Source organism: Felis catus, chromosome F1, assembly GCF_018350175.1.
Source record: "Felis catus isolate Fca126 chromosome F1, F.catus_Fca126_mat1.0, whole genome shotgun sequence".
In the NCBI taxonomy this organism is placed as follows: domain Eukaryota; kingdom Metazoa; phylum Chordata; class Mammalia; order Carnivora; family Felidae; genus Felis; species Felis catus.
In genome coordinates this window covers 65,400,970-65,410,787 of record NC_058384.1, presented here as the reverse complement: position 1 = coordinate 65,410,787, position 9,818 = coordinate 65,400,970, and the positions used below count along the sequence as shown (strand labels likewise).

The following is a 9,818-nucleotide window of genomic DNA, read 5'->3' as shown; positions in this document are numbered from 1 at the left end:
AGACATTCTTACAAAATAAAATAAAATAAAATAAAATAAAATAAAATAAAATAAAAAAGTGATAATTTAGCTCTTTTCATGGTCACTGAAATGTTTAAGAGAAAGCTTCTCTGACTCACATTCTCTCACTAAGAAAAGACAAAGCTAAAGGCATGGATGGGAGGAGCCTCAGGAAAAGTTTCCTAACACTGGGCGGGCTCCAGGCTTTAGCTCTTCTGTGACGTTTACCAATGGCAGTTTCCCAAGTTATCTTGGAAGGATTCCATTTTTTAAGAGCATTTCAGATTGCAGAATCCTGCAGTTCAGTTTGTGAAAGCTTTGCCGTGATATCTTCCTACTCAAACCAAACCTACATCGATCGCTGTATTTCGGAAGAAAATCTCCATAGCTGGACGACTGTGGCGAGTCGTCAGTGAGGTGAGTCTGGTCAGGACTTCTGTGGGGGACATCTGGGCAGCTCGATGATACCACAAGGTACAGGGGAAGGGTGAGTGTCTGAGCCTTGTGTGCAGCACGCAGGGGAGGGGGGTTGCCATCAGCCGTGTTCTGAAGACTGAAAACCATAGTGGCTCCTTCTAAGCCTTCTCTGCCAGGGGAAGATGCTAGACATCTTTCGTTCCATCTGACTGAGGCCTGAAGGAAGGGAAATACATGTTGACTGTTGTAGATTCTAAAATTCATGCTGCGGGTGTTTCTAACAAAAGTAACTATTCAGAAGACGGCCTTGGCTTTCTTGCCTGGAAGCTTCGCGGCTGCGGTGGGGGCCGGGATAGAGGAGACAGGACACAGGACAGGGTGGGGAAAAAGTAGTATGCGATGATACTCAACAGAAAACATGTCTGGATATGTTTCACAAAACCTGGGAACAAATACACACACACACACACACACACACACACACACACACACACGGAATAGAGCATCGATCGGGTTCACAAGGGCACTCACAGGGGTACAAGGCACCTTAGCACTTTGCTACCTGTCCTAGTCCCCTGCCACTTCTAGGGGCGGGGCTGCATCCGGGTCCCCCAGGACCCCCTCCGAGACTCCCTCCAAGGCTCAGGCAAATGGGGATAGTGCAGTTTGTAGAAAAGAGGTGGTTGGAGAAAAATCTGGAGCCACGCTTTGGAATGCTTGTCCTTCTGTAGAGCCTGGTACTCAAACATGTCGTGTGCTTTTGAGAGAAATGTTATGTTTCAAATATTGGTTTCAGAAATTTCTAAATATTACATCAAGCTTTTACTTAAGCTGAACAGTGATGGTCAACTTTTCTAAGTGGTTTTTTTTTCTTGCTTTTTTCAGTAGTTGACATAGGGGAGCACCAACGTATAATCATGATTTTGTCCATTTTTCCCTGTGGTTCTCTCAGCTGTTAACACATATATGAATATACAGTGAGAGAGAGGGGAATGTGCTCGTGTCATAACACTATTCATAATAATGAGGATAATATAAACTAATAATAAATAATCTGTACCTATAACTATTAGGCAAATATGTAATTAAACTGTTGCATCTGTCTGGAATTGAAAACTTTTATCATTGGGCAGCGAAGCTCAGTTCAGATTAGTCTTTGACTTAAGGACCATCTAAAGGTACTTGAAAAGAGGTTAGAGTGGCAGAGAGCCAAAGCATAAGAGACTCTTAAAAACTGAGAACAAACTGAGGGTTGATGGGGGGTGGGAGGGAGGGGAGGGTGGGTGATAGGTATTGAGGAGGGCACCTTTTGGGATGAGCACTGGGTGTTGTATGGAAACCAATTTGACAATAAACTTCATATATTGAAAACTAAATTTAAAAAAATAAAAAAAAATAGTAAAGCTACTTGAACATTGAAATCTTGTCTTTTAATGGGTTTATCACTTTATGTCCATTCGGTGAAATACACCATTTTGATTAATTCAGAGTACTTTTCTGGAGTGCTTATTCTATGTTGTCTTGCTGTCTTCTTCACCAACAGGTTTTTTTTTTTTTTTTTAGTGTTTATTTGCCTTTGAGAGAGAGAGAGAGGGAGGGAGGGAGAGAGAGAGAGAGAGGGAGAGAGAGAGAGAGAGAGAGAGAGAGAGAGAGAGAGAGAGAGAGAGAGAGAGAGAATGAGTGGGGGAGGGGCAGAGAGAGAGGGAGACACAGAATCGGAAATAGGCTCCAGGCTCTGAGCTGTCAGCACAGAGCCCGACGTGGGGCTCAAACTCACAGACTGCGAAATCATGGGATCATGACCTGAGCCCAAGTCGGATGCTCAGTGGACTGAGCCCCCCAGGTGCCCCTCAACGATAGTTTTAAGTTAATGTCTCTGACTCCTCTTCCCGGGCAAGCAGCTCAGTGAGCAGATACCATCTCTCCTTCCTCTATTCACCCCACTGTGTTGACCTACTTTCTGTTTTCTTTCTCTTCCGTTGGGGCTTTATTGATTTTTACAACTTTGAAAGACTCAACCGAGGTCTTGTCCTCACTTCCTTTTTAGTCTGCAGCGTGTTTTTATGTTAACCTCCTTTAATCTCTTGGGGAATATTGTCTCCAAAAGAGTGCTTGATAGGTATCTTTGTGTTGCTAAATCTTCTGACTGTTCATCATGTTGGTCAATATCAGAGATTCACCTATAGGACATCACATTTAAATGCCATTTTCAGTTTGCTACAAAATTCTTGTCTCAAAATTAGTTTTTCCCTTCAATACCTGTTCACAACCTCGCTCTGAGGCCTTTGGGTTCACATATGTTGTGGAATTCAGAATTTGAGTGACCTAGGAAAGGTTAACAAATGCACACACTATCTATCATGTACTATACTGACGATCTAGGAAGATCTGAGTCCCGTCTCTCAGATCACATGCAGTCATGTTTATGTAGCAAGACGTATGTGCCCTCATACTAATGTGGATTTTTTAAAAATATATACATAGGCTCCTGAGACCTCACATCAGATATTTTCCTAATAAGTTTTGTCACCTAACTAACACGCATGCGCACACGCGTGCGCGCGCACACACACACACACACACACACACACACACACACCCCTTTTGGATTCCCTTTTTTGGGGGATTTCCAAACCGCAGATATGGAATTTGGGTAGAATGCTGTACAAAGGTCCTGCAGTGTAGTTTTGCTGTTGGGAATCTGGTTCTGCAACTTTGTTAAGTGACCTGTACTTTTTCTCTGGGAATCAAACTTTCCTGGCTCTTTTAGGTATTTTCCGGGGTCTCAACATTACGTCCTGCCTGACACGGGTTTTTCCTTTACTCTCCTTTTTGGCATTCTTTTGGCCAGTCACTCTGAAGATGTTCATGTTACTTTCATTCCAAGAAGTTTATCTCATTATTTCCTCAAATGTTTTCTCCTTTTCACGCTATATGTCAATTTTTTTCTGTTTTACCACTGACAGCATGTGCACATTGGCAGTCTGAGCTGTGCCCAGACATGCCTGACATCCATTTTCTATTGGCTCATTCCGAATCTGCTCTGTCAAAGAAATATTTGAATCTGTCCCTCATTAGCTCAGGCCAATGCTCTTATCATCCACAGTTCTGTGCATGTCTCGGGCTCAGGATCGTGCTTGAATTCAGAAAGGCTCTTCTGTTCAACGGAGGGTGTTTGGACTCTCATCCCAGTCTGCTGCCTTACACTTTTACTACCTAAGCTCTCAGTTCATTAGCCTTTCCTTTCTGTTAGGCGACTCCTTTCGAGGCTGGCCCCAGCTCCAACGATCTTTGAGGGTTGTTGTGGCCCCAGTGTCATAAGCGAAGTGTCACTCACGAGTAAATGACCTGGTATTCCATGCTCAAACTTCTACCTTTGTTCTCCTATTTCTGTCCAACACAGAACCCAGCTATGCAAGCCCCAAATCAGGTGGCTCCTAGAAGGCCTACCCTTCAAAAGGACCCCATAACAGTGGTGGTACTGAAGGCAACAGATCCAATTGAGTATGAATTCCCAGGGCAGAGGAAAAAAAAAGTGTTTCTTGCTACGGTGGCTACTTCCAATCAAGTTTTCCAAGTGAAGGTTTTAAACATCAAGCTGAAAAAGGAATTCAAACAAAAGAATGTCATTACCATGTCAGGATACATTCGATACAAAAATGTCCTGGAGATAAATGAAAGGTCGGTTGTGCAGAACGCTCCTGATGACCAGAGGATTGAGGTCCCAAACGACATCTGGATAAGAGCAAAAACCCCTCCCAAGATCAGAGATCTTTGCCAGGAAGATCCGGGTAATCTTCCAACAATCGTGTCTGGATTGTTTCTCCTGCAGAAGGTAATCCCTTCACATTCGTTTTCATGTTCTCCACCCACACCTGAAATTAACTGTTTTCGATTGCCAGGTTCTGTGTGTGCTGACTGACGGGTGAGCCCAGTTCTCAGGCCTGTCTCTTGACCACACGTAGGTGGTCAAGAGAGCCACGTGACAGGAAATGGGACTAGTGACCTGGTAGTCTTGTACTCAAGATACCTTCATGCAAGTTCTTTGAAAAAGTGTCACCAGAAATCTTGTCGTGTCCCCGGTCAGGATTATTTTCAGCCTCTGTTATCAGGGCATGAATCAGTATGCATGTGCTTATCTCTGAGCTCCTCCAAAACTGTATAAATCTATCTTTCTCTTTTTTTAAATCTTTGAATAATCCATCAGCCTCCCAAAGGTTCATTCTGGTTGGGACACATAATCAGAGTAATAAATATATCGGCTCATGTCCTCCTGAATATGAATACCTTTACCACATAGGCAAACGATAGACATGGGCAAGGCTGTCTCCTCTAGCTTATTTATTTAACACGTTATTTAAACAGTTTATTGAAGACTAAGGTTTGACATCGCAAGATATGTTGAAAACACAGCAGTCCAACTCCATTATATCCCCCAAAAGGGGGTGCGTGTGTCAGAGAAGTTTACTTGTACGGCACGTCCAAATTCAGGTTAATAGTTAGTATGATGTGTTCAGGTCTCCCCAGAATTCACAAACTTTCATGAACTTACCTGGCATCTTGTAGGATTGACTGCTTCATAATCTTACACATCTGTCTTCTGGGAGAGCCTCTTAAGTCACCTACATTACCCTCCAACTCTGTCTTTAAGAGAAATGCATTTCTAGAATGGATGAGTTACAACTTAAGGAAGCGAGACTCTGTCGTTTGTGAACTGCAAGATCCAGGTCAGTGGAGATAAGACTTGGAGAAGAGTGAGTTAATGGAGAAGGTTGGAAAAAGAAGTAGTGAGTTACTGGAACCTTACTTGTTCTGTTGGTTCTGTATAATCTACTGAATCAAGACTTGCAGTCATGTCCATTCCATTCTGCAGAACGACAGGAGGTAAAGGAGTCCATGAAAGCCCTCGGGTTCCTCTGATTCCAGTGTTTGAAGGAATCAAAGCATCCCTGGTGGTGAAGCAGTAGGAAATAGGAAGAAAATTCATTGTTCTAGGACTGCCAGATAGAAAATATCTAGAACAAGAAAGGGGAAACTATCAAAGCAAGATCATAAGCCGAAAGTTCTTGGAGAAGACCTTGCTGAAGGTGTATGTGTATCTGTTCCTCTAATTGCTTTTTTATGTCTTGTATTCACTGTGTCCCCGGGGTCTTCCTTCAAATATCAACGTTATGATGTCTTCAGAAACAGGATGTTGGGGGCGGCTGGGTGGCTCAGTCGGTTAAGCGTCCGACTTCGGCTCAGGTCACCACCTCACGGTTCATGAGATCAAGCCCCGCGTCAGGCGCTGTGCTGACGGCTCAGAGCCCGGAGCCTGCTTCGGATTCTGTGTCACCCTCTCTCTCTGATCCTCCCTTGCTCGTGCTCTGTCTCTGTCTCTCTCTCTCAAAAATAAATAATAAAACATTGAACAAAGCCGAAAGAGAAACGGGATGTTCAATTTCTGTTACAGAAAAAAGATAACAAGAAGACAACAGTCTATATAATACAAGACGATACAGAAACCATGGAGGTCGTGGGGAGTGAAATATGCTACGGCATCGAGTGTGCGGAAGGAGACACAGTTCGACTCTTCTGCTTTTATCTGAAAAAAATTAAGGAGAAGCTAAAACTGACAAGTGGAAAGTACAGCTTCATGGAGGTGAGACCTTGGTAGAACAACACTCGTTTGCCCAGGAGGCAAATCGTTTGGCCTGGGTTTTGAGATCACCAGACTCCTGTCTTCTTACACACGGGGTGCAGCCAGTGGGAGGAGAACAGAACCATACCTGGCACTCGTGTCTAAGTGGAGGAGTTTCAAGAGGCTCTGAGGAAATGACATTCACACAGATTTCAAAGGATATGATACTTACGTGAAACAAGCAAACACTGGGAGAAATTAGGAAGGCGGGAAAGAAAGGAATTTCTCCTGGTGGCTGAGAGCAAGGCTTTGAATAGGACAGTCGTGCTTTGAGTCCTGGTTCCAGCACTCACCGCTTGCCTGATGTTGGCAATCTGTCCTGATCGGTCGTCTGAAATGGTCAAAGTCTCTGCCTCACGGGGTGAACGGAAGACCCCGCCTGGTTCAGTGAAAACGTACATATACGTTATCTCACTGCCTGGCAGAAAAGGGAAATCAAACTGTAGTCGGCAGTATTTTTCTTAGCAAAGAGGACGTTGGAAAGTGCTCTAGGCAGAGGAAATGATTCAGGCATTTCCTCAAGAGTGTGAGAGACAACATGACTTCTGTACAAGCGAAAAATACAGCAGGTGTCAACACAGTGGGAAGAGGAGGCCAGAAAGGTACACGGAGGAGTCAGCCGAGCAGGTAGTATAGCGTTGTTTCAGAAACCAGTGGAAAAATCCCTGTGAAGATAGGTGACAATTTGAAAAATTGTTGGGGGAGCAGAAGAATGCTTGATCTCTTTGAGATTTTAGCAAAACATATTGTAGTGACTACCTGGACAGATGCATTAGGGAGAGAGGCGAGGTTCAGGGACAAGGATACCGAAGCAGAAGCGGCAATATTTGTCAGTTAGAGATCTTTCTTAAAGTCATGGGTGTAACGATGCTGCTTGTGAGAAATCTCAAGGTGATAATATGTATATTGATATAATAAGAAAGCTTTTAAAAAAATTTTTTTAATGTTTATTCTTGAGAGAGAGAGACAGAGCATGAGCAGGGGAGAGGCAGAGAGAGAGAGAGAGAGAGAGAGAGGACACAGAATCCAAAGCAGGCTCAAGGCTCTGAGCTATCAGCACAGAACCTGATGCGGGGCTCAGGCCCATGAACTGTGAGATCGTGACCTGAGCCGAAGTCGGACGCTTAACCGACTGAGCCACCCAGTAAGAAAACTCTGAGTGCTTCTTGTGTGCTGGGAACTGAAACAGGGATGCAGACACCGTCATTATTCCCATTTCATTGATAGACATACTGATGATCATCATCAGAGAAAGGTAGGCCCTTGCCCTAATGGGCACTGCCTGTCTGTGGTCGACCCGCCATTCCTACACTGGCCCCAGTGCTTGGGTTCCAGAGTCAGATTCGCGGGCACGCTCACTGAAAAGCCCAGACACATAAGGGTGAAGCGTTGAGAAGAACTGATTCTTGGGGGTGAAATACTTCACACCTGAGAAGGAAAACAAGTGAGCACAGGGGTCAAGGGGAAAACAGAAAGTGTGTCTAATAAGCGTCACAGAGAAGTGTAAGGAGAAAGAGGGTCAACAGAACTCACACCAGACACTAATGACCCATGGAGCCCCAAGATCTTGAATCACTAACTGTATCTTAGAGACAAAGGTACCACACTGTCGTGCAGTGCACATCCTGACCCATAGGACACCACACTCTTTCCCATGCACATAGGAACATAGACACATACTCACAAAGTCCACGTAGGAATTGTGGATGCGCTCATCAACGTTCCTCTCCTCTAGAGCAACTGCACAGAGAAACATACTTACCCGCGGAAGCTTCCCGTCACTTCTGTGCTCCCTGAGGACTCGGCACTCAGCACTGCGAGCACCAGCTCCACCCTTTCTTTCCTGGTTCCTCCTCCCCACCCCGGTGGACACTTAGGCGGGGCACCAGGAAAGATTCGGGCTCCAGGGCATGAAGAGAGAGAAGATGTGCTGGGGGAGATGGGAAACAGAGAATGAGCAGCCTCTGAGACAGGACAGGGGATGCTAGGGAGCAGGAGACAATGGCTGCAGGGGGCTGGGGGTAGGCCACACAAGAGACCCTCTTGTAGACCCTTAGGGTCTCATCGTGTCTTTCTTATCTCTCCTTGAAGGTTGTCAAGAGGAACGGACGCACACAGCAACCACACAGTGTAACTTTCAAGCTGGACATTGCAGTGAAGAACTCTCCTCTGAATCCATCGAGTGGCGTTAATTGTATTGTCAAAGTGGAGAATATCAATGAAGAATAGTCTCGGTGGAAAGTGGTCCAGCACATTAAGAGCTCCTTCTATCCGCATGATAGATTTCATTACTTCCTTCAAAAAAGCATTAGATTAACATGTTTTTATGCACTTACCAAACAGATTAGATTTCGCGTCTAACACATTTGTAGGACAAAAAAAATAATAAAATTTGTTTTTTCTTTTAAAAAAATTTTTTTTTCAACGTTTATTTATTTTTGGGACAGAGAGAGACAGAGCATGAACGGGGAAGGGGCAGAGAGAGAGGGAGACACAGAATCGGAAACAGGCTCCAGGCTCCGAGCCATCAGCCCAGAGCCCGACGCGGGGCTCGAACTCACGGACCGCGAGATCGTGACCTGGCTGAAGTCGGACGCTTAACCGACTACGCCACCCAGGCGCCCCGAGAACTTCTTTTTTATAAATTTTTTTTTCAACGTTTATTTTTTTGGGGACAGAGAGAGACAGAGCATGAACAGGGGAGGGGCAGAGAGAGAGGGAGACACAGAATCGGAAACAGGCTCCAGGCTCCGAGCCATCAGCCCAGAGCCCGACGCGGGGCTCGAACTCCCGGACCGCGAGATCGTGACCTGGCTGAAGTCGGACGCTCAACCGACTGCGCCACCCAGGCGCCCCTAAAATTTGCTTTTTCAAAAGGCATCTTCTGCCAAAGTGCCAGATGTGGTCTCTTTCATCCAGGAGTGAGCTGCACGGGGGCGGTTGACTTGTGCACTGTGAGCCTCACCGGATGGGGTACACAGGGCCTCACCAATATGGGGGGCTACCTTCTGTGACTTCCAGAGGGCAAGGTCCTAACTGGAGTCAGTCTCAGGTTATGTACGTTAGTCCTACAGCAATATAAAACTCAGTGGGTCCCGTGCCCTGGGAAAAGGTTTATTCGGTCCACAAAAATAACCCTTTTCTGCAATGAACCCCCCCACCAAAGGGGAGCATTTGTTTAACTGGGGTCTCTGGAGGAAGCACAATTGGGGGTTTATGCAAAGGTACAAATACTCTCAGGAAGGATCCCTACCCTTAGTGCTATAAAATATTTAGTCCCATCCTCTGATTTACTGCTACATCGCATGATTTATTCTTCAACTGTATTTTCCTATTGTCATATCTCAAATGTGCGGATTCCTGAACCGTGGTACCCACGGAGGGACATGTCAAGAGCAAAGAGTCACGAATAGAGAATGAAATCTACTCCAAATGATGGGAAATAACACTTAACGAGATGAAATGTCTAAAGTCAGTATTTGAAGCATACCGGGTGACTTCCGTTTCCGGAGAGAGCAGAGTAGCCTCCCCCCGTAGGCCGTGCTAGGACGCAATCAGGACATGACCGTTTCAGGCTTTGAACAATAGGCAGCACAAGGGTAGGGTCCCTGCCAGAAAGCAGACTCCGCAGGCAGGTTCCACAGTCGCCCGGGTCTCCCCTGGGAGGGTTTCCCGACGGCGCCTAGGGAGCAGGTGTCCGTGCAGAGCCCGGCAGTCGCAC

At 45.6% G+C, this 9,818-nt stretch overlaps 1 protein-coding gene across 1 annotated transcript; it reads left to right on the top strand.

Annotated features, from left to right (window-relative positions):
* Nucleotides 1-258: 258 nt before the first annotated feature.
* On the top strand, nucleotides 259-8,510 carry LOC102902635 (myeloid cell nuclear differentiation antigen). The gene is made up of 4 exons (XM_023247230.2): nucleotides 259-417; nucleotides 3,821-4,252; nucleotides 5,870-6,058; nucleotides 8,189-8,510. The coding sequence occupies exons 2-4, from the start codon at nucleotides 3,830-3,832 to the stop codon at nucleotides 8,324-8,326; spliced, it is 750 nt and encodes a 249-aa protein (XP_023102998.2). The 5' UTR covers nucleotides 259-417; nucleotides 3,821-3,829; the 3' UTR covers nucleotides 8,327-8,510.
* The last annotated feature ends 1,308 nt before the right edge of the window (nucleotides 8,511-9,818 follow it).

What these genes read in the sequence shown, in the direction of transcription:
- LOC102902635 (XM_023247230.2), top strand. Translation starts at nt 3,830, where the DNA reads ATGCAAGCCCCAAATCAGGTGGCTCCTAGAAGGCCTACCCTTCAAAAG. An exon ending in GATTGTTTCTCCTGCAGAAG is followed by an intron (nt 4,253 to 5,869) that starts GTAATCCCTTCA and finishes TTTCTGTTACAG; the next exon opens with AAAAAAGATAACAAGAAGAC. An exon ending in GAAAGTACAGCTTCATGGAG is followed by an intron (nt 6,059 to 8,188) that starts GTGAGACCTTGG and finishes CTCTCCTTGAAG; the next exon opens with GTTGTCAAGAGGAACGGACG.